This window comes from Pelecanus crispus, chromosome 1 (genome assembly GCF_030463565.1).
Source record: "Pelecanus crispus isolate bPelCri1 chromosome 1, bPelCri1.pri, whole genome shotgun sequence".
NCBI classification, from domain to species: Eukaryota; Metazoa; Chordata; class Aves; order Pelecaniformes; family Pelecanidae; genus Pelecanus; species Pelecanus crispus.
The window spans coordinates 17,922,463-17,949,775 of NC_134643.1; the positions used below are offsets into that span (position 1 = coordinate 17,922,463).

The 27,313-nt window shown below is 44.3% G+C and overlaps 1 protein-coding gene across 1 annotated transcript in view; it reads right to left on the reverse strand.

Moving 5' to 3' along the window:
* CELSR1 (cadherin EGF LAG seven-pass G-type receptor 1) overlaps positions 1–27,313 on the reverse strand; it is a 173,857-nt gene that overhangs the window by 50,769 nt on the left and 95,775 nt on the right. Inside the window, exons 4-5 of the mRNA XM_075712916.1 lie at positions 23,837–23,952; positions 20,681–20,769 (exon numbers count right to left, since the gene is read on the reverse strand). Of these exons, the coding sequence (XP_075569031.1) occupies positions 20,681–20,769; positions 23,837–23,952 (205 nt within the window). The remainder of the gene's footprint in view (positions 1–20,680; positions 20,770–23,836; positions 23,953–27,313) is intronic.

Here is a 27,313-nt window from a genome sequence, read left to right on the forward strand (position 1 = left end):
GCAAAGGGACACTTCACAGGAGAGAAGTCACTGGGATCTGACCCAGACACGTGGCACAACTGAAAGCCAAGAGATACTTTTATGATGTGTTGATCAACAACAGTTGTAACCATATGAAAAAGGAAGACGGCTGGGCATCATGCTGTAGTTTGCTGTACACTTGCTTTAAAACATATATTGCTCAACTGCATACTGAAATCTCTTATTTGTACAGCAAACAAGGAAGCAGTAAGGCTGATAAATGCTTATTCTTTCTGTTTCGCTTGTACATACATGAATTTGTTAAAATACCTAAAGTCACTTTCATCATGTGTAAAGAGATACAGATTTATTTCTAAGGGTAATTATCCCAATATATAAAAAACCATTTTAAAAAGATGTTTCCTGGTGTCAGTTCCAGTTGGAAAGTATTTTCCATTTCCTCTACCAAGAACTAATGTGGTCACATAGCTTGGCAGTTTTACAGTGTAAGGTTTTGACCTCTCTTGAATGATATTAAGGCAGATTTTATTTTTTCCGATACTTCCTGGACTTTGCCACTGCCTAGCTTGGAAAGACAGGAAGCATACCTATTTGCAGTGCTGAAAATGTTACTGTATGCAATGATAACAATGTTAGTGAGCAGCTTTTCAAAGTAAATGAAAAAATACATAGAAAATTAACCCACTGACAGGCAGACCTTCCCTTCCAAAATTAAAATGTTTACATTCTGGGTGCTACTTCTATTCATCTGGAGGAATGATTCGATTAACATTTACGTTCTTGTGCTTCACTGAAATAACCTATTGTTTCTTACATGGAAGCCTTGACAAAGGCAGGGTATTTATTCTCGCAGCAGGGGGGATCTGCCCAATGTTAATCAAGATTGCAACCTGATGAGACTCAGCAGTTTGCAGCTGCTCCTTCACAGTCAACTAGCTGCAGTGGCAAATTGGTTTTTTCCCCCTACTTTTATTTAACGTAGAAATTGCAAAGCGTTTCTCTAGACATTGACTGGTCATTGCAGTGCAGACCTCTGGCATCTCTTCTGCTCTGATGACCACACAGAACCATAAGCTGATGAAGAAGAAATGGAATATTCCGGTGAACGAAAAGAGACCTATTGGCAGTTCAAACCATACTTAATTCAAACACATAGTGATTTTCTGACCATGTTAAAAGGCCCATTTGATAGATCAGGCTTTTCCCAAAATGGAAGAATATGTTGCTGGGAAAGGGAAGAGAGATTTTCTGAGTTATTTAATGTGACATGGGCTCTTTTTTCTCTTATATATGGCAAGCACTAAACTAATCATCATCTCAGCACCTAGCCTAGGGAATACTTTATAGCTGAAATAATGTGAAATAAATAAAAGACTGGAACAGAGGGAGCCTAAGTTAGGAGTTTCTTCAGAATTGAATCGTGAAACTGATTTTATTAATTTAATATTTTGGTTAATACTAAATATAGTTTGCTGGTGACACAAAGGATATTTAGAGTATCATGCATTAAAAAAATGAATCACTTTGAATAGCTGAGTCCTAGAAAGACAATTAATCACAGAACATGAAATTTGGGATCTAATGACAAGAATTTCTGTTGCAGGCTCAAAGATCATCAGCTATAAATGAAGAAAAATAAGAAAAAATTAACTATTAATTGACTACAAAACAATTATGAACAATGGTGTGATTAAAATATAAAAAAGGCAATACAACAGTGGGTTGTTGTGAAGATGGGTATAAGGGAAATTTTATGACAGTGAACAGGATAGAATATTGTGGACCATTTTGATTTTGTCTATTAAAAGTAACTTCCAACTAGAGCAGATGCACAGAACTGCAGCCAGGGCAATGGAAAGCTTACCTTATCAAACAGACAACAGCAACCTGCCATGTTTAGCCTAGCAAAGTAAAGGCTAAGGAATAGTTTTGGAAATGAGAAGATGTTATCACTGCAATGGACACAGTACAAGAACAAATGGGGATAAGATGCCCATAAGTAATGTAAGCTGGAAATCAGCAGGGGGATGCCCAGTCATAGGAGGGGTCATCTTTGGGAAAGCAGCAGGGGGGAAAATTATAAAAAAGAACTTAATTTGTTTGTGATTATAGAAGCTGGTGTTAGCAAGCGGACTGGCCTACATTCGAAAGAAAATAAGTAACAGTAAGTAGTACTTGGAAAATACACAAGAAAGCGAATTGGCACCACTAAACGATAGCACACACATTTACATTTCAGGCATCGTCTTTGCTTCTGTGGAATCCTACTGGAGCAAGACTGATCCCTAACAGTAGGAACAGCTAACACTAACCAGCATTAATTCACACTATTCTTTTCTGGAAATATGTTCAAGGAGTTAAAAGCCAGACTTTCATCTGGGTACTTAGCAGTCCTTTCTGCCTGTCAGACTCATCTCCTGAAACACCATGCTACCCGAAAGGCAAGTTTCATTAGCTGTGCCAATTCTGCACTCATGAGTAAATGTTCAATGTGGTGTACAGGAATTTACCAGCATGACCCCCATTAATGGTAATGCAAGTCATGTAACTCAGTTCCTGCTCATGGGGCTGAAAATTTACTTTGTGCTGCCTAACCCTAAAGGCTGCCTTTTTACCTAGTGCTCGTCCAGAAAGAGGTTGGAATTCAAACTTCAAAGTTTGAATTGCTGTAAAAGTGAGTAGCAAGAAGAGGTACCAAACAGTGCCAGAGAGAGAACTTGGTCTCTCTTAAACAAACTATGAATGAAGTGGATTCATCCTGGACTCAAAAAAAAAGGAAAAAAAAGCAGCCCTAAGTGTCGCAGTGTATTATCACCATCACAGTGATTCTTCAAACATCCTGTGCACCCCATATTAAAGTACATTGTGTTCGTTGTACTGACACTTAATATTTGCTGGACACAATCCCATACAGAGTCGCCTGGAGAAGAGAAAGAAGCAGCCCTGACTCAGGACCCACATATCAGAGTAGAAGCTATCTACCCCTCTTTCTAACCGTGCAACAAGACGAACCATATTTATGTTCCTCAAATTAGTACATAAAATTGTACACAGTGTCACGAAACTTAGCTTTGCCTCTTCGAACTTTCATGAAGGAGATTAGCACTTCTGAAGTATGGGTGGACAATCTCAAATCTCGTGTCTAACCCGTGACATTCTCCCTGGCCCAGACAGAGTCACAGGCAGACCACGATTGCAGGAATGACAGTCTCCCAGGATGTCTTCTGAAAATTGCAGTTCCCTTTCTGACCACAGTGGAGCTAACAGTGAGACACATCTACCGTCCTCAGTGGCGACCTGGAGGAGCGACCTCAAGCCGCAAAGGTGCACGTAACTCCCTTTGGCCACCTGCAGTGACTTTCTCAGGTTGCAGTTGACAGCGGAGTGAGAGAACACCACTGCAAAGGTATTTTACTACCGATGCCAAATCTGATTTTCATGAAACCCAAGTACAGAGCAATGAACCGTTTGGACTTCTCCCCACAACTTCAACAGAAAGAAACACATGTAGATTCTCCCAGGTCCATGTAAAATGCTGAGAAGCTTGAGCTGTGAACTTGCATTTTATAAATGGAGACCAGACAGAGGAGAGAAGGTCATCAAAACACATCTGCTTATAGTTAGCAAATCTACTGCACTAATCTACTCCCATTCCACTTAAAACATCAGACACAGATATTCTCATGTATCTCAGTTTCATTTACATCCTCTATTATTTTAAAATAAATATTTAAACTGTGAGAGCCCACACAGTTACTTATTAAAGACACAGACGGTCTAACGATGGACAGTGAACGGAAGAGACATACAGATTAATGGACAATGGAAGCCTTGTCTTAAATACTTAACTGTTACATTTTTACATTATAAATACTACTGTTTTCAAAAGCCACAATACCAAATTGTTGGAGAGGTTTAAGCAAATATTCCAGTCTTTGGTAGATTTATTTTGAATTAAACCAGACTAGACACTGTGCATGTAACAGTAATGCTACAAAGTGCAAATGTTTGTGTAGCCAGTCAGCAGCAGTGATGACACTCAGATTCCTGGATCTCACCTTTTTATTAGTTAATCCACAAGATAATAGAGCTTTTCCAAAGATCCCACAAGCATTTCCTCCACCAGAAACACTTTTTCCCAACTTCCATTCCTAGATAAAGAATTGCCACTTAACTTTTTGCACAGATGGGAAGAGGGACAGTGGTTTTGACTGGGCACGGGAGAGTGTTCCAACTTCACGGATATTCCCTGAACTCAAAAAGCTGTGCTCTCCAGCCCGAACTTCGGCCATGAGGACTTCCGCCTGCTTTAGCCACGCCATTGAGTCTTTTGAAGGAGCTGAGGAGACGATTCAGCAGCAGACTGTAGGTATGGCCAAGACTTTGAGAACACCAGCTGGGAACCCTTGCAAATGAGACACAACCCATCTCTTCATGCTTGGCATGAGGAGACGCGTTTTCTTGGGGGACAGATAAAATGTTGCATATCGTAAATACTGCATTTGCTCAGCTCACTGTACACACTAGAAAAATATATCTATTTTAGAAAGTTGGTCTTTTAGCAAAATGCTTTGTGTGGCTTAATATGCAGAGCTTGGCTCGTTTGTCTCTTTAGTAAGTGCAAATGTACAAAAAGAAAAGCCATCCTGAAGTCTGTGCCAGCCTTTCAGTGCTTCCAAGAGTTTGCTTACTGGACAACGTTACCCTCCTGTTTTTGTTAATCAGTAGCTAATGATTTATTGACTGTTTGGAGTGGTTAAAGGTTAAAAAGAATCTGTTTCCTAGTTATTTTTAATACAAAAAAAAGCACTCCTCTGCATTGTTAATGTGCTGGTTCATACCCCACCGCCCCCAAAAGTGTTGGGTGGAGAATGCCTCATGTTCACATCCTTTGGGGCTCTTTGCTTCCCAGCGCTTCCAGCTACAGTAATAATGGGAAAAAATGGAGCAACTGGCATCAGGTCCCGCTGGAGGCTGCTGCTGGGGCTCTGGCCGCCGCCGGGGTCTCCCCTCGCTGGCTCCCTGGCGCTCATTAGGCGGCCCGCCAGCCGCCCCAGCTCCTTCGTTAACCCGCCGGCCTCTGCTCCACTATCTAACATGGGGAAGGGAGAAACCTCCTCTGATTCCCAGGCGATGCTGTGCTGCTTCAGTGGTCAAAAAGCTCATTAAGGGCTCGCGGCGGCAGCGGTCTCCCTGGGCAAGCAGCCGGAGCCTGGCCCCCCGCAAGGAAAATAAATAAATAAACAGGAAAAAATAAATGGGGAAAGCACTGTGCTTGCAATCCCAGAGGGAGAGACTAGGAAATGCCAGAGAAGCTTAGCGCCGTGGCATGGACTTGCAGACCATTCTGATCAATCAAGAAACTCCAAATTAGACCAGATTAAGAGACACCGTTACTGTTAATCTCTGCTTTTTAAAGTTTCCCCCTGCAGCTTTCCAGAGCACCTTTAAAATAAGGCGGTGTGAAGAACAGAGAATCTTTTACACATCCTGATTAGTCACCAGGGAAAGGCAGGACAAATCATTTCACATAAACCCCTTACTCCTTTGATGTATGTATCCCCTTTATTCCCTGAATATTTTAATGGCATTTCTTTATACAAACTTGGCTCGAGTCTGTAGAGAAACATGAGAGGCTGTGACAGTGAAAAGGAAAACCAGAAAGCTTCCCATCGGTGAGTCAAAAATGCAAATCCTGAAAAGCCACCAGACCAGTTCCTTTTCCTAGACAAACTCCCTGAAACACCGATCTCAGGATCCAGGCTGGGCCACAAAGTCAAGCGAGTTCTACTAGCCTGATTTGTTATCTCCTTCACGGCCACATCCAGAGGCTAAACTTTGATATTCAAAGCAGGAGGCTTTTGGCACAGCTATGAGACCTGGCATGCGTGAATGGCGCTGCCCGAATTGCTGCTGTTCCTTCAGTGGTAGGGCAGAGACGGGGAGCAGCCTCCTGTCCCACCATGTGGCAACGGCATGGCGAGGCTGTGAAAAGCCATGGTTACACACGCACGGCATCCAGGCGTGCACCTTCCCTCCACAGAGTATGACCAGTATGTTCACAATATCATCCAGCTCCTGCAAAGGCTGTATTCTTGGATTTGACTAATTTTGGCAAAAGTTGCTGTAGTGCTGATGGGAAGAATGGGTTTTCCCTGCCTGCAAATGGAAATTTTATCCTCAAATTTGTATTCCTCAGCTTTTTGATGCTGACAAAGCAAGAAGGACCTGTTTTGGCTGCCCAGAGATCATGCCCGCTCCTCAAGACTATGTCCAGCTTTCCATGTGGGGGACACCACTCACCACGGTGCTCTGCTGCTGCGGGTCCCCTCATTCGCCCTCTGCAGCCCTCTCCTCCCCTCTGATCTGCCCCTGTGGCTGGCATGCCTTCTCCCTGCCCTCTCCACCTTTTTTTCTGCCTATTTTGCTGCCTCCCTCCCTTCAACCAACAAGGATGCTCTTCCAGCATGCATCCCTGGATAACTGGGAGATAAGAGCACATGAAGGATGCTGGAAGAGCATCCATGTTCTCCTTCACGTGCTTTCCTCTCCCTGTTCCGCAAACCCTTATCCCTTTGCCATTTGTCCCTATCTACCTGCCAAAGTACCACTCTCAAATATTTTTGCCTTTATATAAATCTTGTATGTTTTACAACTTAATTTTGCATCCAGGATGCAAATATTTCTGTTGTCACAGTCCAAGAAATACCTAGAAAAAGCACAACGTGACACTTATTCACAGCAGCTAACTCCTTCTCCTTAGACTCAACCCTGGTGACACCTTGCCAAGCAAACTGTTGCTCAGTGTGGGTGATGGGGACACAACCAGGTCTATAAAATCCAGGAATCCCACAATGCTCTATGGGCTACCCCACCCCACAGCTGGATCTTTGCGAGGGTCTCCTGGTGCACACAGACCCCTGCGTGGCCAGCTAATTGCAAAGTGCTGCTTCCGCTCACCCCAGACAGATGCAAAATACCTGAAAAGTTACTGCAAATCAGCGAGCTACTGTAGATTTACTGTGTGATTAAATAGAGATAACAGTGCACTTCAAAGCACTCACACCAAATTCCTGAGGTGCCATTTCAATGACTCCGCTGGCTTTGCAGAAGCTCTGCCAGGCTGTGCTGCACAGCACAGCCTTCAAGCACCGTCCTCAGGGCCTTATGGTGAGCCAACAGCCATTCAGACTCTGCCAGCTCTCATGGAGGCCCCTTGCATCTCCTTAGCCTTCAGGAGGAGCTGGAAATCACCATTTTGGGAGATGCCGTTAGACCTGTGAGGATTTTTGCAGCGTGGAGGTGTTAGATGGCTTGAGCAAACCTGGGCTCAAGGAGCATCACTGGGTGCCAGGTTCCCCAGGGTGATCTGAGAGCCCCACGCCATGGGTGGGGAAAGCCACGCAGTTGAGACCCAGCTCAGGCGTGAGGTGAGCGCAGGGCTAGAAGTGGCAGTGCTGTAACTGGGCACACAAGTCAAGCCTTTTAAAACCTGGAAGAAGCAAGAGGAGTAAGCGCTGGGCAGCCTTGCTGAGGATGAGGCTTCCAGAAGAGCAGGGGCTCAGGTTGGTTTTGACATGACATGATCCCTACTGTCACTTGCAGAGCGAAAATCCTGGAGATGGTTGCTGGAGAGTTACTGTTTGCATTTGCATATAAAATCAGTGACACAACAACAAGTGTTTTCAGGTGGTCTTTGCAAACTCCGCGAGAACAACACTTCCAAAAGCAGGCAGGGGGGAGAGAGAGCCAGGCACTGCCCTCTTCTTCCCCAGCCACCTGAGAGATTTCTCAAAGCTGTCACAGAGAGCTGAGCAACTCAGGGCTGGGGAGCAGGACACACTTTGCATCTCAATGACCTCCAAATGACTTTCACTGCTTTACACTTTCATTTCCCAAGACACAGATTTATAGGCCAGTTATTTGTTATTTTGTGTCAAGACAATGGAATGTCGCTCTGCCGCCAAATCCTGATTTCCTTTCCCAGATATCAATCACTTTGCACTTACCCTCTACCAGAAAAAAAAAAAAATCAACAAAACCAATTACTACTAATTGAAATCCGCACGAATAAATATTGGTGGAATTGCAGGGAGGGGCTTTTAAAGTCCAGGCTCCTATGTGCCTCTTCTGCAAAGGTAGATCAGCTGCCCCCATTACACCACTACCACTACCACCTGCAAGGGCTCCGCAACCACGTCTCAGCAGGACCAAGAAAAAGTAAATATTAGCCAGGCAGCCCTTCAATGCTTTTTAGGAGATGTTAGGAGCATAAATGGTTGCCACAGGCTAGACCAAAGTCCTGCTGAGGGAGCGGAAGATGCCATGGAAGAGAGAACAGGGCAAATGTGCAGCAACGCTTATCCTGTCCTCCTGGCCTTCGGCTTCTCACTTGCAATACTGCAGGCTGGAGCTCGAGATGGGTTTTCACAGGATCCTGCCACATTTTATGGATAGAAGGGACTTATTGTTATCATCTAATCAGCCTTTTGCTTTATACAACCACAGAACATCACCCAGTGAGTCCTGCCTCAGTAACATGGCTTGCACCTGAGTTAAAATTTTCCTTTAGAAAGGGAAATACTGATTTGATTTAAAGGACAGTGAGACCATCAGAACTGTGGGCAGATTATCATGCAGATTATATACCTTCACTATTAATGATATTGTATATTATTTCTAATCAGAATCTGTCAAACTTCAGTTTCGATATATCAAATCTATGGTCTTATCTAGACTAGGACTTTCATTGATGATCCTCTGGATTTGGGTGGAAGAGGATGAACTGGGCCTCAGCAAGGATGGGAGTCTCTGAATCTTCAGCCAGAATGCCAGGAAATGACTCATAAACGGAACTATTTTTGCAGAGATTACCTTTTCTCGTGGCATTTTAAAAATTGAGTTCTGAGCATGTAGGAAATGACATGTTTTGCATCCAGACACGAGGAACGTATTTTATGTGTTTGACTAGAACAACATTTCGAACTTTAAATGTAAAGCCCTGGCATGCATTCAGCAATGGAAAATCTGATTTCTTTCCCTTTCTTTAGATGCTTGTAATTTTAATTGCTATAGTTTTTTAAAATGACCATGCCCACTAGCAGCAAAATACATAGTACAAATAATACAGATGCATAGCTACAAATTTCTCATATCCTTGTATTGTACATATGTCTCCAGCTCTATCTACCACCATGCTTCATAAGTATACAAGCCTGCACACCAACAAGCACAATGATCTGCTGCTACAGTAACTTTTGTTCTTGTAAGAAAATTGTGAAAAACTATCATAACCTGCATCTGGCTACCAATATTGGTAACCCAGTAAAAGCTCCTTGACCTCTTGAGTTGGAAAGTAAATTAAACATGCATGTCCCTCAGGATGCTGGTAAAAACTCTGGTTGTGACTAGCAAAGAAAGTGACTTTTTCATTTGAATTGCTTTTTTTCCTTGTATAACTGAAGAACCCCCAGCAATTTTCTCTGTGAAGAAGAGGCCTTGCACTTACACAGGTAACCACAGATCAGTCCTTCTCAAAACTAGAGCTAAAGACCTGACCACACTCCCTCTGTTTTTGCTGTCCTGCAAACCTTTCCGTGCTTAAGCAGAACTTTTGATCCCATGAAAATGCCGTAGAAGGAAAGGCATCCAGCACAAATTGATGATCTGGTGAAGGATACCATCAGCACTCCACTGGAAATTAGCGCTGTCAACTTCCTCCTCCTCACCATGCCACTGCTGACCTCTACAACCCTGCAGTATCTTCCACTATTAAATATTAAATACTCACAATGAGATGGGTGATAAGGAAATGATAAAACTAGAAATATAGCTAAATCTTAAGTAAGAATACGTGATTTGTTTTACGAGGAAGCAATAAATTTTAACACACTTTCTGCCTTGCACACTTGAGAGAACCTTTAAAAGCTATATTGGCATTTCTCAGAGACATTATGAATTTAGATTTGGAAATGCAGATCCTCAAAACTGTATTCTTTCCTGGAAAAATATGCCCAGAGAAGTAGGTTGTTCTTAACTGAATGACATTTTCAGTATTTGCAGCGTCCCCCACCCCCTCCAAATATTTGCTTAACGTTGCAATTAATATTCTGCATTTCTCTTTACCAGACAACGCCAAGCAATACTAGAGGGGGCCTGTGTTGATCATGGATGCTGTAAACACAGCAAGTTGCTCTGAGCTGGCAAACCCCAAACTGGTGGGCCCACGTTTGATCAACAGTGGCATTATCATAATCTTCAACAACTGCATCATTTATTTAGAAAATCTCCCTCAATCCCGTAACAAATTAGTCACCAGGAGGATTAACTTCACAAATTCCCCCTCAGATCGCAATTATGTCTGCTCAGATGTCATGAGCGACAGACATTTGCATAAGTCATACCCAGCCTTTATTACTAATTGCATTTGCAGTGATTTGACTTCCGTTGGGGTCTGTCTTTTCCAACTGAGTTATAAAATGCAGCACTCGGCAGGGGCAACCATGCCCCAGTGCAAGAGGTGCTCCCTGGCACAGGGTGTAATACCTAATACCTATCTAAGAATTTAATTGCCAACCGCTTTTCCTGACCATTCCGGTTAAGAAGTAAACGACACTGGACGGTGTCCTGGATACTTTCAGGGCAACGTCTTTCACCCTGGGTCCAACAACTAAAAGTTATGCCTAGCTGGTGGCAGCTATGTGGCTTTTCTCCAAGGAGCTGGCAATCCCTATTCAGCTGCAGGCATGTGCCTGCCTCATAAATCACCCCTGGTGCTGGCAGCCTTGTTGGCAGGCTCGGCAGGTTGACCGAGAGCTGAGCAAACAAGGCTTTTGTGCTGGAACAGGAGCCTCCCGCCCGAGGGGCAGCGCAGCGGCGGGGTGGCATGGGGGAGCCTGTGCTGAGCAGCTGCGTGATGTTCCTGTTCGCCTGTCGGTCCTGGGGGGACGGGGCACCATGGGCTCAGCACTTCCAACAAGAATTAGTCCCCTTTATAGGAGAGAAAGCAGTGTCTTTTGACACAGTTGTCACAATCTGAGTTTCACTAAAATGTTGATATCTGACTTTTTTTTTTCCCCAAAGGCAAAGGTGAGAGACCAATTATTTTCCCTGAATAAAGAATAATTGTATTTCCATAACAGGTGAATTTGCCATCATCAGAGAGGGTCTGTGTTTTCAGAAGGAAACAAGATAGCCTATCTGTCAGCTCCACAGGCACCTGGCGCAGGGGCACATGTGCTGTAGCCAGCAGCGCTCGTGCTCGTCTCCGCAGCAGACCGTCACAGGTTGCTGTATTTCAACCCACCCTTTTCAAAACAAAGTACTACATCAACCTCTCCAACACAGACCAGCACCACTCCCACTGCCTGCAACTGCCCGTGCCGCTTGTGCTTATGCAAGTGGTTTGGATTAAAGCGCAGGTCCTGCCCACCCATGGCAGGGGAACGCAAGTGGCCACCGAGCTTCCAGGTACCCACGAGCACACCAGCACGCAGCCCTGTAGGTCTTGACTTTTTGGGTACGGCTGTGTCACCCCCTCAGTGACTGGTGGCTGCATGAAATGTGGTCTCAGATGGCGCTTGGGTGGGAGAACAGGGGTGGACCTAAGTTTTCAAAAGGGAAGTTTTGTGTACGCATCCTTAAATCCTTCAGAAGTGCTCTGCCTCTGGCCACTGCTAGGCAGTTGCGTGACACAGGCTCCCAGAATCAAAACAGAGGCTCTAGTAAAACAAAGGCAGTGATGAATGTTAGAGATTTGCTATAAAGATAATCCTCAAGATAATTCTGCTAATGAGTTGCAGGCATAATGCGTGTAAGAGAATGAGAAAATGCACGGGTTCTACAAGACTGAACCCAAGAGCTTATGTTCACCCCATGGTCAGCTGAAGCAGGTGCTCCATATAAGTAAGGCACGCTCCAGCAAGACGCATCACGTGTCTAAGGTAAATTCGTGCCACCCTTGCTGCAGCGTGCAGCTGCCCCCTCCACATCGGCTGGTGGGCCCCGGTGGCTGCTGCGCACCCCCTGTTCCTGCCGCCTCTGCAGCTGCCCCGCGAGACTGCTGCTTCCCCGCTCACGTCTCCCTTGGGAGCTCAATGGGTTCATTGGGCTTTCTGTCAAGTCTGTACATTTACCCACCCTTTTCCTTTTGCCAGACCAGAAGCTGCCATTGAACTGGAGATCTGGAAGGCACCTGTGCAGAAAAGCCTTTCAAGCAAAGAGACTGGCTTGATTTGTCTGCTTCATTTAGAAAAGGGGGACTCCCCACCAAAAAAACCCCAACAAACCCAAAATCTAACAACCTTCCCTTTACAGCTCCAGCATTGCCAGGTAGATGCTGCAATTTTTATCTCAAGGCCTTTGCTCCTGTCCATTACAGAAAGTCTTTATCCTGAAGCTGCTAAACACCAGGCCTGTTGTAAAGTGCTTCTTATTTCTTGCTTGGTGTCGTGGTTTAACCTCGGTGGGCAGCTAAACCCCACACAGCCACTCGCTCACTGCCCCACAGTGGGATGGGGAAGAGAATCAGAAGGCTAAAAGTGAGAAAACTCATGGCTCGAGATAAAGACAGTTTAATAGGCAAAGCAAAAGCCATGCACAAAGCAAAGCAAAACAAGGAATTCATTCACTGCTTCCCAGTGGCAGGCATGGGTTCAGCCATCTCCAGGAAAGCAGGGCTCCATCATGCGTGGAACGTGACTTGGGAAAACAGATGCCATAACTCCGAACGTCCCCTCCTTCCTTCTTCTTCCTCCAGCTTTATATGCGGAGCATGACGTCATATGGTGTGGGATATCCCTTGGGTCAGCTGGAGTCAGCTGTTCCAGCTGTGTCCCAACTTCTTGTGCACTCCTAGTCTACTCGCTAGTGGGGCAGTCTGAGTAGAAGAGGCTTTGATTCTGTGTAATCACTGCTCAGCACTAGCTAAAACATCCCTGTGTTATCAACAGTGTTTTGGCCACAAATACAAAACATAGCCCCATATCAGCTACTATGAAGAAAATTAACTCTATCCCAGCCAACGCCAGTATACTTGGACGTGACAAAAATTGCACATGGAGATGGAGAGCATGCATGGAGTGAAGGTGGGTCATTTGGAACAGACCTGCAGATGCTTTTAATTTTATTTTAACAGCAAGAGCATTAACAAATACTATCTTCCGATAGGTATGCTCTCAATTTATGCCTCTTCAGACATCCACATTCACAGAGCTCCCATACAACATTCCTCTTTCTGACCAACACATTGCCTGACTAACTACAGGAACAGCAGCAAATGAAGCCCTGACCTCGCCTGGGGCTGCTTTTTTCTTCCTGTCTTTTCCTCCCTGACCTCGTCCCCCCTTCCACTTCATTCCCCAAGTCCCAGGCAAATGCAGACGGGATCTGTTCCTCTGTTGCAAGCTGCTGCATCCCAAGCCTACCTGAGCTGGCGGCAGTCCCAACTCCACATTGTCCTCAAGACCCTCAGCTGCCCCCAGCTCCATCCAGAGCCCAGCATCCAGGGAGGGCACACAGACTCTCTACACCAGTGCTGCAGAGCTGCTACTCAGACTGCACTGGGAGAAAATGGGGCTCACTGAGGTCTCCCCAGCTACAGAGCTGGTTGATTTCGTCCAGGGGTACAGCACTTCCCAGCATGGATGGTCAGTCTGTGATCCACAGTATGGAGGATTTGCAGATGCAGACTCAAAATGGCAAGCTCTGCTGGCACCATAGCACAGCTGTACAGGCACAGTTAAATAAGTCTTCAGGATCAGTTTCGGCCGAGGAACCCACAGGCGAAGGGGAAAGCCACCCTCCTGCCTACCTGCCTGCCGGCTGAGCAAGCACAAGAGGAGAGCTGCAGCACGCACCCGAGTTACGGAAAATCAATTACAGCGTGGGTCTTGGCACTGAAACAGAGGGTGTATTGGCACCTGGAAACAGCTTTCAGCTAGTGGGTGAGGGATAGATCCTCCCCGGGAAGGTAAGGTACTAGCAAATTCTAGTGTGCAAGTGGGCTGAGAGCTAAATCTCTACAGCGTTAGCTCAGACGTCGGCGATACACAAGCTCCAGCTTGCCCCAGATGAAGGCCAGTTAACTCAAGAGAAACCATCGCTTACCACAGGCAAGTGATTTTTGAAAGCACATGTGAGCCTGATTTAGAGCAATGTACCTCCTGTGCTTTGAATTCACAACGCACCAAAGATCAGCCCTAAGCAGCCCTCATTTCTTTTAAGTTTATCTCCAACTGAAGAATTTGCCTGTTTTCTCCAGCGGCTGTCTTGAGGCTAAACGCAGGTCTGGGCTCTGCTGGGTGGGAAGTGCAGAGGGATGGAAAGCAGCAGGTAACTGCTAACTGCAACCGCTGTGAAAGGGTGGGCTACTCCTAAGACAGTCAAGCATCTGAAACAACACCCATGGCACTCTTCAGTCTAAAGAAACACAAGGAAGGAGTAAAAGAATGGCAGCTTACTATTGATTATCAAATATGAGAAGAAACCTTATCTCAGTTATGGAAAAAGGGTAATGTCTGTCCTGAATACCTCATCCTAGGAGCCTGCAGGCTCAAGTGACCAGTACAGCTGAGATACTCTAAGGCACCCATCATTTTACATGTCCTGACCATGGAAGAGGATCCCACGTACACACACTGCCCGGTCTTACCGTCATTACTTTTGTGAGTCATTCTGTGAGTCATTCTGGGATTTGTTCATCCCCTCCCCCAGAATTACTGTACTGCACATTAGTGATAGCATGTTTCTCTCTGCTCTTCTCAGGTTTTCTGTCATTTAGGTAAAATTATCCTGTGCTCCCTTAAGCAGATGCAGAAGGAGCTTCTGCCTACAGAACAGTAACATCCTTAAGCGACTTTGATGCCATATATGTATAAGTAACATATAAGATACATAGTATATAAATATACATGTACATGCCCTTTCTAATTAAAGGAACATGTCCATACGAAAAACATTTTTATCTTGTGCCAAATGATGAATTCTACCCTGAGGTAATGCATCAGGTAAAACATTAACATAAATTTGATGGTATATCTCAAATTCTGAACAAAGTTGCATTTCTATCAGAAGTTTGGGAGAGTGACTTGAAGTTTTCACTTAATTAAAAACACCACCCACTACTGGGCTTATTAAAATCTCCTGTCCCAAGCAATGCCTGCAATCATACATGATCCTGTATGTGCAATGAATGCCAGATAGTTCACGTGATATTATCGATACTGAGCACCATTACCATCAAACATCCTGGTGGTTTTGCTCCTATTCCAAACAAATACCATCATGGCTAAACCTATTGACTATCACTCACACCAGCAGGCTCAGGAGAGCCAAAGGATAAGGACCAAACTCCAGCAGAGGCTGACTGTACTCTCATCATGTGGAGAGGAAGCACATTACCAAGGCAAAGAGGGTAGCTCACGTTGCTGCTGCCCCTTATGCCAGCTATCCTGTGAACAAGCAGCAGGTTGCTTCTGCTATTTTTCGTCAGTTTTATTTGCCAGGCTGAAATCTTCCCCCTTTCCTTCCAAAATAATAAAACAAAATCCCATTTCTTCCGAGTTTCTTATCAATATATATACCTCTTGAGAAAGCAGGTCACATGCAGGTCACCTTTAATTTAACACCTCCCATTGATTTAATGGCTGCGAGATCAGGATCCCAGAAGGTAACGTGTTTGAGCTAACAGAGTCAGCGAGCAACTTTCCCCCTGCCTCCTGCCCGCTGTCAGCAAACATCTACAATGGCAAGTAACGCTGCTAACAGGTAAACTGATACCTTGCTACTGGGTAGCTCACAAGACTTTCAATATATAACTAAGAGAATGTTTATAAAACACTCCTAGTTCACTTCTGCTCTCTTATAGCTACTAATTCCTTCCCTTTGGTGTTTTCTCTTCCAGAAATTCAATACAGAAGCCAACACTTCCCTACTACAACATCCATGTGCTTCCCTTCCACTGAAACCAAGTGTGTCAACTGTTACCAGGGGAGGAAGGACCCATTTCCATCACTACACGGTAAGTGAAACGACATTGCTTCCCTTCCTCCTCTGATACAATCTGTTTCATTACTGCAGTGTTTTACAGTGCCTGTACACACCAGGATTTGTAAGAAAGCATCAAATACTCGAGCTGACAGAGAACTGGTTTGATGCTTCTCTGCAAACATGGTGGCACAAAGCCAGCTCTGGACTCACCTCTTGCCAGTGTTTGTCCCTAAGCGGCAGGAGAACCTCATGATAAGGAGTTAATTATAAAGCAACATTTTTCAACAACACTAAAGACAAACATTACCAAGCACATCGCTTCTGAGCTGAGTACAGAAAATAATTTACAGCAGTCACTTCTACACTCACTTCTTATTTCATTATCGTCATTACCCAACTGACTTTGTGCAGGGTGGCAGCATCAGCAGGATGCCGCAGAACCGTGTGCTGCGTTAAGGAAATAGCTGCTGCAGAAGTTTCCCACCAGAGTCGCCCCCCGCATCCAAGTCACCCACTCCTGGAGTCAAAATCCCAGTGACAGCCAAATATCCTCCACAGAGCTGCAGGTGCCAAAAAACACTCAACCTTTGCTCGTATCTGACCATGATCAACTCAGATTGCAGGAACAGCTTTGAGAGCTGTGAAAACTCATCTATGAAAATTTGCTTTGGACTGAAGTGATTTAGATTTATGTGAATTACAGCATTATCTGAAAGCTCCAAAGACGACCAAACCCTTTTTTTTCTTGCTAGATACTGTACAAATGCAGAAAGAAGGAAATAAACTGAACAGTTTCTAGCTTAGTTTTTAAAAAGATACTTTGAAGAAGCTTAACAGAAAAAGGAACTGGGAAAGAAGGATGAAGCTAAGAGAGTACCTGACCCCAAACGTTTTCTGTGAGCACAACAGGAAATTTTTGCTATTTATTTGAACCTGCACCACAACATGTCTTACATTTCCAAGGCAGGAGGAAAGGGTCCAGCTCAAGGAAGCCTGTCACTGCCTGAGGACACAGTGGTGGGTAGGAAGAGGACAGGCACAGCTGTAATGACCCCAGTAGCAGGACGAGCAGCCTGGCAGCACTCAGCTGGAGGACTGTGAATAATAAGAAAAGTTTGAAATGTCTGTATGGGTTTTGCTGTGCAAAAAGAGCACAGAAGCGACACAGGAAGGGACTGCTGAACGGGTAGGCAAAAGTGATCATTTCTATTAAAAAGAAAAGCTGCTGATGGAACAAAAGGCAGATGGAGGGAGATGAAAACATGAGTGAAGGGGAAAAAAAAGCAGTATAAACACCTCTTTAACGGTTTTTTAACATGGGACACAGACAAATGAATAAAATGGATCTCTACGGGTATCTGGGATGATGGGTTATGCATTTCCCATGAACAGCATTGGGAAGAGATGTCTGAAAAGGAGCAAAGACCAGAAACTCCCTGGGCAAGCAGCTGAACAGAAGAAGCGGCAAGGAGCCCTGTGGGGATGCTGGCAGAGGCAGCCCCTGTGGCCCCACAACCGGGGATGGGGTGCTGCTGCAAAACGCCAGAGCAAGCTGGAGGGCAGAGGGAGGGAGGGGAGCGCAGAAGGGGCTGGAGGTGGGGATCAAACACGAGCTGGAGGCAGAGAGGAGGGAGCCGGCTCAGGAGAGCTGTGCCTGTTTGAGGAGGCTGCGTGGTATCTTAGTGGGGAAAAGGGGCTGAAGTAGTGATGGGACAAGGACTTGACACTGTGCAGAAGGATTTTGGAAAGGGCGGAAGGATGCAATACCTGCAAAATAATACGAGTGCATAATTTAAGCAAACTCATGAGTTTTGGGCACTGTGTTATTCAAACACTTCTTAGCTGAGTCAAGTTCAGACACAGCATCCCATTTATCTTGGCACAACCCAAATCCCTAAATTATCTCTGTCTTTTCAACCTCCTCACAGGAACTTTTCTTCCAGCTTTGTTAAAACATGAAGTAGCCAAGAACTGGTTTACAAACAAGTACCAGCCAAGGCGAAGGCCTAACCCTGCTGCAGAGCGCAGCGGGCAGCCCTGCGGGCAGACCTGCAGCGCTGCCTCCGGCTGCCGCTGTCCCGCAGCACCTGCTCCTTCTTTCGCTACTGGAGAGCTGGTGCAACATATGCAATTCTCAGACATGCTGGAAAGTCCTGAGAGCGTGCTAAATGCATACAGGTTAGCATATCCTACTTGTGCTGTTTACTCAATATTGTGAGCTCCCCTCTGCCAGCCCAAATTTAACCATTCTGGAATAAATACTGCTAAGGGGAAGGTGATGACCTCGGTCTCTAGCATGGACAGCAGAAGGCAACGTGCTGCTCTCCACACAGTGGCCCTGCTTTTCATCACTTTCACGTCATGCGAGTGCAAAGGCAATGACATCAGTGGTGTTTCCTGGCACGGCCCCTCTGCTCTCCCTCTCTCCCATGAGTTTCCTCTTGTGCAGCAGGGACTGGCTCATTCCCCTTTGAAAAACTGGGGCAGAAGAAGAAAATGATGACAGGGGCACGTGTTAACGATAGGAAAACAGCAGCTGCTAACATTGCTCACCTTCCAGTCTGCTTGAACAGCAGCAAGCCCTGAGAATGAAGCAGGGGTTTATTTTTAACATCCGTGTCAGATCTCTTTGCCTTTTAAAGAGCATCCTGGGGCTGCCCGGGCCCCTTATCTGCTTGACAGCACTTCAGCAAGCTGCTTCAGTGGCTGTCCCCACGGCTGTGCCCTCCCCTCCTCATCCACTGAGGAGCTTGAAAGCTGGGGTGTCCCTCCGCTGCCTCAGCAAGTGCTGTTTACTCTGCTAAAGTGATTCACTAAGAAATACGCAGACTATGGAAACACGGCATGTTGCAGTTTGTAAGGAAATGCTCACAGTGTCCCCAGATGCACGCATGGTGACACACCAAGTTTCACTTCTATTTCTCTGTGCTCTGAGTAGTAGAGTGTATATGAAGTATATTAAGTACAAAACTTATAAAGTAAGTTTTAATTTTATTTTTAATATAAAATAATTAATAAAAAAGGGTTTTATTTCCTCAGTAAAATATCCTTAGGCTAGGATACTCTATCTAGGAGTCCAAAGAAAATTTTAATCCTCCCATTCAAACTGCCACACAAACTGTGATGAAATGATACAGCGCTGGGAAATAGAGAACTTGCTGATCATATTAATCCTTCATCTTCCATTCAGCTTCCTACACCAGTATCCTGTTTCCTTTTTAACAGCCAACAATGGTCCTCTATTTCCTTACGTGATCCCCCATAATGCTATCGTGTCAGACTTAAAAGCAACGCTTCTCAGTAACTAAATGAATTGTCTAATTTTTGTTATAGATTATAGAAGAGCTCTGACATCTATCTGTAAACAGTGACACCGTACACCCTAAAAGCCTGCTTTTTGGCTCATCACGAAATGGCTGGTTTGCACAAAGCCCCCACCTTTGGTTCAGTCAAAGTGAACCTGCTCCTGACAGCTACCAAGGGCGCAGCTGTGCGACAGGGACCCTGGGGCCCACCTCTGAGTGCCATGGACTGCGCGCAATGACGCTTTTTGCATATCTTTTTATTTAGCAGACAAAAAAAATGATTTAGTAAGATAGCCCTTGATTACTGAAAAGCGTCAACCATTTAATAACCAGTTTTTCCAAATCAGAGAAGCTAGCTAAACTGGTCATTTTACACAAGAAGAGATAGTTACAGGGAAGAATTTTGCTTTGCTTCAGAAAATTCTACATTAGTGGTTTGTAGTTACTACACTGAAGGCTCCTGCATGGCACAATTCTTTAAAAAGATCCAAATCAGTGAATCAGTTGTTTTAGATACACTGACACTTGTGAGGGTTTAAAGAACTGAAACCTAAAATTGTTCCAAGTACCTGAAGGTTTCCCTGGTAGTACTTCTGAAAAGGATGTACTAGGTCTGATTTTGCCTTCCTGAGACAAAACTCAAAAGCCCTCAGAAAGAATTTTTGTCCCAGGCAAGGTGAGCCAGACCAGTACCATTTGTGCAGAGCTGTAGCAATGTGCCTGGTTAACTAAATAAAATTCAGGTCACCTGCATACATCAGGTCAGAGCCAGATGACTGTCGTGGTTTAGCCCCAGCCAGCAACTAAGCACCACGCAGCCGCTTGCTCACTCCCCCTACCCCGATGGGATGGGGGAGAGAATTGGAGGAGTAAGAGTGAGAAACACTCCTGGGTTGAGATAAGAACAGTTTAATAATTGAAATAAAGTAAAATAGTAATGCTAATAGTAACAGTATAATAATGATAATAATAATAATGATACACGAAGCAAGTGATGCACAATGCAATTGCTCACCACCCGCTGACCGATACCCAGCCAGTCCCCAAGCAGCGATCGCTGCTCCCCGGCCAACTCCCCCCAGTTTCTATACTGAGCATGACATCATATGGTATGGAATAGCCCTTTGGCCAGTTTGGATCAACTATTCTGGCTGTGCCCCCTCCCAGCTTCTTGTGCACCTGGCAGAGCATGGGAAGCTGAAAAGTCCTTGACTGGCATAAGCAGTACTCAGCAAGAACTAAACATCAGCATGTTATCAACATTCTTCTCCTACTAAATCCAAAACACAGCACTATGCCAGATACTAGGAAGAAAATTAACTCTATCCCAGCCAAAACCAGGACAATGACCCACACCTCTATTACTTTACAAATAATGGGCTTATCACCAACACAATTTGTCTTACCTTATTGTAGTACTGCACCTGGACTGAGTGCCACTGCCCATCACTGACCCCTCCAGGAACGAACGGTGCCACTGTGGTGGTTGTCTCCCCTGCAATGGTGGGCAGAAGGGAAAAAAAATCAGTCAACATCACTGCAAACTCTGCTCTGCACTAAACCAAAACACAGAGACACCCTCATTGGGCACAGGATGCAGCCGTCTTACTTCATTATGGAGGAATTTGGGGTTTCATCCTGCAAAACAGTAAATATCCCCAAATTTCATGGAATTATTTTGGTGCACAAATACAAAAATAGCTTCGGGCACATTCAGGTGAATTATGTTATTTTTTTATTATGTACGGTAGCAGATGCATTGGGTAGATACAGCTATTGCTGAAGTGGTCAAATGAGGGAAAAATGTACACAAATTTTTCTGCATTTCTGCCAAAGGCAGCACTTTGAGGTTTTTTCAATATGGTGAGTATCGTGCCGGGGTGTTTTGTCAGGAAAGGGAAGCCTGCTCCTTGTCAGAGCTGAGACAGTGAAATCCAAAAGTACTCTAGTACAAAAACCATGGATGGTAACCTTGGTCCCAGCAAAATTTTACCAGTGATTAATGAAATTACTGTCAGCTTTTCAGTATTTAAATTTGAAAGGAAGTCCTTGCCATTGCAACTGGAAAGCTGAAGCTTTTAATTCAGGTCTGAGTCAGCAGAACCATCTCAGTAACCAGGCATATCTGTTTCGAGGTAGCAGCAAAATAAACATTCATGTTGAAAGTACATAAAAAGCCTAGCACAGAGAAGGGATTGCTCTGTTTCACCTCTTTTTTTTTCCCCTCTTTCTTTGTTTTTTTTTTTTTTAAACAGTTGGAAAATTCTACATAATAAACCACAGGAAAAATAACTCCCTCCTGTAAGCTAGCAAAGTTCACAGTATTGTTGAGCTTAAAATGTACTTTCTACTCTCTATTTGCAACAAATACTTTAGTATTTGTGAAGTATTATTCTTGTGTCCCCTACTCTCCTTTAACTCCCATCCTATATACTTCTGTTATTTGAACAATACAGTTTTCAGCTTAGCATGTTTGACATCTTGCTGTGATGCTTTTTATCATTTAGTGATAAAAAAAATCTGTGCTAAAAATTGGGCTTTTTACTCAGCTAGCAAGTTTCTGCAAAAGGAAGATCACTGGTCTCCAATGCTTTTGCTTTGCTTTCTGTGAAAAAGTTGTTGCGACAGGTAAAACAGTCAGATCAGATGTCCAAAACTTGTACAGTTCGTTAAAAGCCAGTTAAAACTATAAAACATAAACCATTCTCCTTCCAAAGAAAATACCATTTGTAATATACAGGACCAGACCTGCTCTCAGGTGCAGTAGTGCAAATCTAAATTTAGTTTCATGTATTTTAAAGGAGTTCCTCCACATTTAAATGCATATAAATGCAAGTAGAATTTTTTTTTCTCATTCATCCTCAGGGTGCCTTCTGAGCAATTTGATTCAAGTTTAGACAGGCGGAGCAGAGCTACAGAAGAAAGCACATCTCTCCGACTGCAGCATGTTATTTCATTACACTAAGCCATTCAAAAGCCTGCCTTAAAATCTAAGTTGGACAACTTCGGGGTAATAAAAGGGAAATGAAACCGGGTATCTTCAACCCAAAGGGCCCAGATATGCACTTAAGCATCGCTGGTGAATCGATGGGGTCACATAGGATTTACCATGGGGTCTGAGGGCAGCGACCATCACTGGCCATGAGCGTGAAACACTGATGTGTGTTACGCCTCTGCTTCTACCGCTTTACTGCGCAATGTCTCACTCTTCACAAAAGTAAAATAAGAGTTGACAAGAGCCCACATGTCTATCCTGAATACAGAGAAGAGGAAATAAGAGGATTATTTCCCGAGTTACGTGCCTGGCGCAGAGGTACAAACATCTCACTTGACCTACATGTAACCCCACTTGACCTACATGACAACAGCCCTTCCCAGATATTTGTTTCTGTCCCGATGGAAAACATCCCCTAAACCTGTGACAGCTAGAGGCTGTCTGCCCTGCTGAGATTTAGTAAAGCCACCAAAGCCTTCCCAACGAACCCACAGACCTGCACCTGGGCTGAAGCAGGAACGCAAGTGGTCCATGAAGAGGTCCACCAAGAGCCTCAGCAAGCCTGCTGAAGTCCAGGGGGTGATTCCTGGTGGCTTCAACATGCTTCAACCACGCTGTACAGCTGCGTGCTAGCAGCTTCACCTGCTAGCCCTGTCATGGCAATTAGCACAGCTGGGCATGAGTTTCTGGATCAAACTTGGGCTTTTTTAACTTGGGAAACACTCCTCTGCTGAGGCTGAAATGGTCAGGGTTTGTTCTGATCACCCTTTCATCAGGAAGAGTTTTGCCACTGCCAGGGCTGATTTTCTGGAGGAAACTGCTTCTCTGGGAGAAGGCCACAGCGGCAGGGATATCTGCCACCCTGAGCTTCACTTGTTTTTCCCTCTCTCTGCTCCCAAAAGCACCAAAAGACACTGGCTTTGTCCTAGCGCAGAAAGCAAGCGAACACCAAAGCATCCATTTCTTGTTTCCTAGCCCACCATAGCAACGAGCGGGCAGCTTAGTTCTCCTCAATTCCTTGTGGGTTACAGCTTCTTCCAAGCGGACATGCTTCTACTGTGCAGCAGCGGATTCCAGCAACAGCACTGCTCCTCACCAATCCCTAACGAACAGCAGGTAGTTTTCACTTGTCTGCTAGCTTTTCCTTTGGCTTGCATGCATTTTTCAGATAACACTTATGCACCTAGTTTCACTGATGGCATAGTGTAAAAACGCATAAATACACGACATTTATCACAGCGTGATAAAATGAAGTCTCATTTAAGCAAACATTGGCTCGGAGGCCAACTTTCAGGCTAGTGCCAATCTTTTATAGTAGTCATAAACTCTTTTATAACTGATACGTTGACAAGATCCTGCCTAGGACAGCGAGTGTTACCACCACAAACCGCTACAATCTGGAGTACTTTGCAACACCCGGCATCAGTTGTTCACTGTACAATGTCAGCAGGTTACTCAATTAACAAGGCAGCAAAGAGCTGTATAAAATCATTGAAGTGCATTTCCAAATGGGTTGAGAAGATCCCCTGACTGCAAGCAGAAACGCTGGACTCCAGTGACACCTCACCTGCAGAGAACGTGAGCTGGATCTGCTCCTCGATGATCTCCAAGGCAATGAAGTCGTGCTTCTCATTAAAACGCCCATTGTAGAGGAGGAGAGCGTTCCTCTCCCTGGTTGCAAACCTAGAACACAGAGGCGAGGGGTTAGTTCATGCTTAATAGCTTATGAATTAGATGGATGGTCAAGTTGCCCAGAAGAAAGACGTCTTTGTATTTAGCAGAAAAGCAAGCCTTTGAATCTTTCTTCAGACAGAAAATTATAAAATTGAGGAGTCAGCTGCAGGATAAATCCCTTCTTTCCCAAATGACAGAGGCAAGCAAGATGGAAGTTACAGAAATCCACTCTGCAGAGATCTGCTGCGGATGCTGACCCTCACAAAGGGTAAAAGTAGGCAGACGCACTAGGCAGTGTGAGTATCTGACACTCGCCAAACAGTAGCACTTACTACACTTTGCAAACAGTCGAAAGCCAGAAAGCATTTTCACATCAAAGGGGTAATACTTGCTGCCTGCTTGCTGTCTAAATGCTACAGGGTACAAGGAGAGTCATCAACTGATTAAAAAGACCTGATGGGGAGGCAAGGGGGAAAGAAAGATAAGAGTTACTTTAATAATACCATTTAGACAATCGGGGTTCATCAATCAACAGGTCAGTCAATCGGAGGAAGGAAAATAAACAAATGATTCCACTAACTCAGTGCCAATGGGTGTTTTTTGGTTTTATTTTTCTTGTGCTTCTAGTATGGGATGTATCACACCTTCCCTGCAGAAAAACAGGCGACCCCACTTTTAAAAAAGCCTGGTCTTTTTCATCAGCATACAACTTTTTTTGCAAATTTCTCCATGTTGTTCGTATTATCTAATTTTTAATTGAATCCTGTTATCTTTGGGGATTTACACACAGCTTTCATCTACTTAGAAATGCAAAAAATTTATTATACTTTACATAAAAATTTTTACAGAGATTTATATTATATAAAGAGAGAAAGAGAGAGAAACCATGGGAATGTCTTGTGTTTTCAAATGGCAGTGTAGTTTGATTTTGTATCTTTAACTGCAGGAAATATGCTTGATTTAAATTAACACACTCTTCCTACAAATGAATCAAATGCTGAACACAACCAATGAAAACTGCCTTCCACAGACAGAAGAAATTATTCTTGTGCCTGTCATGTCATGTCTACTAGCAAGACTCTCATGCGATGCAACAAAACCTGCATTCAGTGAATGGAAAGAAGCAGTATTTTAGAACTTCAAGATCTGGTATTTGAAATAAAACATTTCAAAACCAAAGAATACTTTTTAACACAAGTTGTTTGTCAGACATATGTATGCTGTGGATCATACCAAGTAGAGACCTTTCAGAAGCAGGAGCCTGAATTTGAGCTACACAGAAATGGGAATTATTCCACACATTTTTTAACATTTTTGAAGGAGATTGAATTGTTCTCGTTCAAAAAAAAGTAGTAAAAATTTTGACATTTCCAGTAAAATACAAACTCCAAAGAATATCCGTTGTAGTCCATCAAAATGTTACACTACTGATTTGATTACTTTTAATCAGTTTTGAAATATATCTTTATTTCTAAATTTGTTTAACATAATCTAAAATAATATTATAGAAGTAAAAGGCAAACTAAATGAATTAAGACAATACCGTTGAAATATTTCAATATTACCAAACCACTCATCTGTTTTTCACATTTCACCATCAAACATTTCATCCAAAGGAATACAGTTCCTGTAAAGCATTTCCCAAGACTACATTTTTCAGTGGATAACTGCTTCTTCAAAACTTTTGTGTCATACTAACAGTTAAAGCACTACTGCTTTTGAACTTGTCTGGTTATCACCAGCAGGGGAAAAAGATACTGTTTTTTAATAGAAGGGATATTTTTAATCCCAGGATATAGGAAACAAAAGTCACTTTCTCACAGAATTTTGAATAAATAGTGAGAAAACCTCTCCACTGACAGTGTCTCTTGGAGGGAAGGAGTAGCAAGTGTTGGAAAGAAGCAAGGAAGACGTATTATGTTGGGAGCAGAAAGACATGCCTGGTCAGTACCCTAAGTTCTTTTTAAAAAAAAAAATCACATTTTAGTTATGAGATTGGACAATGCAAACATCCTGCTCTTTGCCAGGAGTGGGTCATGAGTCACTCGAGACTGAGGGAAGACAGACACCCTGGGATTTTATGAATGCTCCCAAATCACAAAATATGTAATGGCAAATCATTACCTAGTCATACTGCTAATTCTTGCTTATCCTCACATAATGTTTTCCACCTGCACTGAAGGATAATAAAAGCCAAAGAAATAACAAGTGTAAATAAAAGTAAACTTCAGGTATGAAAAGCTAAATGTGTCATTATCCCAGACAGTGTGGGATGAACCCCATGATGGTCTAGACTTTTTATAATCACACTGAGCGGACTGAACAGTGTTTAGCTCATGACTAAATATGCCATCTTGGTTTTAAAGACGGTGAAGAAACCCTGGTGTAAGCACTACCTTGCTACAGTAGTTTGCTGTTTCTTAATAACCCCTACACAAAGCATTTGAGTCGCTTTATCTTGAAGCACCCTACACGTCAAAGAAAGCCTGAAAAATGACACCATGTGGCTGCGGGGACAAGCCAAGGGTAGTGCAGGTAATTTTTGCTGGCAGCCAGCCCAGATCGCTCCTTTGTTTGCATTCACTGTAGGTCTGACAAGTCCAACAGAGCCTTTTGCTCCTCAGCTTTTCCGTGTACTTAGATCTGATGGTCTAAAATGATCTTCACAGACGCAACTCTTCCTTGCCTTGACTCGTGCGCAAACCATGCCTGTGCTTTCTCATTTAACCAAAACGTCAAGATTCCATAAAATTTCAGACCTTAGGATTAAGGCAGATGAAGGATAAAATGGCAAGAAGCTGCCTGGCTCCTGACAGATATAAACCACCAGGTAACTGCTGGGTGCCGGGCGGGACGTGTGCCTGGTGGTGTCCTCCCTGAGCACTTTCTCTGGACAGATGCACAAACACGTCTTGTCGTTGCGACTGTTGTACCTAGCAACAAATCCACGGCCTTGCCCTTTCGGGTCAGGGCTAACACATTTTGTGCTATTTACTCACAGTCAACTGTGAGGGAGAACCAAAGGTTGATCCTGACCGGCTAAACCATGGGAAAGCTGCAAACCCACACCCTCTCTGGAGAAGAGGCCTGCGTGCACCTGGAGCTCCGGCTCCACAGCAGGCAAGCCCTACGCCTGACCCGAGAAGTCTTCTCCAGAAGAGGGTTTTTTCCTCCAGGACGTGTGAGTTAGGGGAGGAGAGCCCTGGTTCACGCAGTGCGGCTGCCATCGTCGTTCCCCTCACCTCCCTGAGTGCCCCCATGGGAAAAGTGACCGCCAGCCCAGGAGAAGCCTGTCCAACATGGGGACGTGGGGGCAGATGGGATGGGGATGAGGCTGGTTGTGCCTGGCAGCCAGGATGGGACCAGAAGC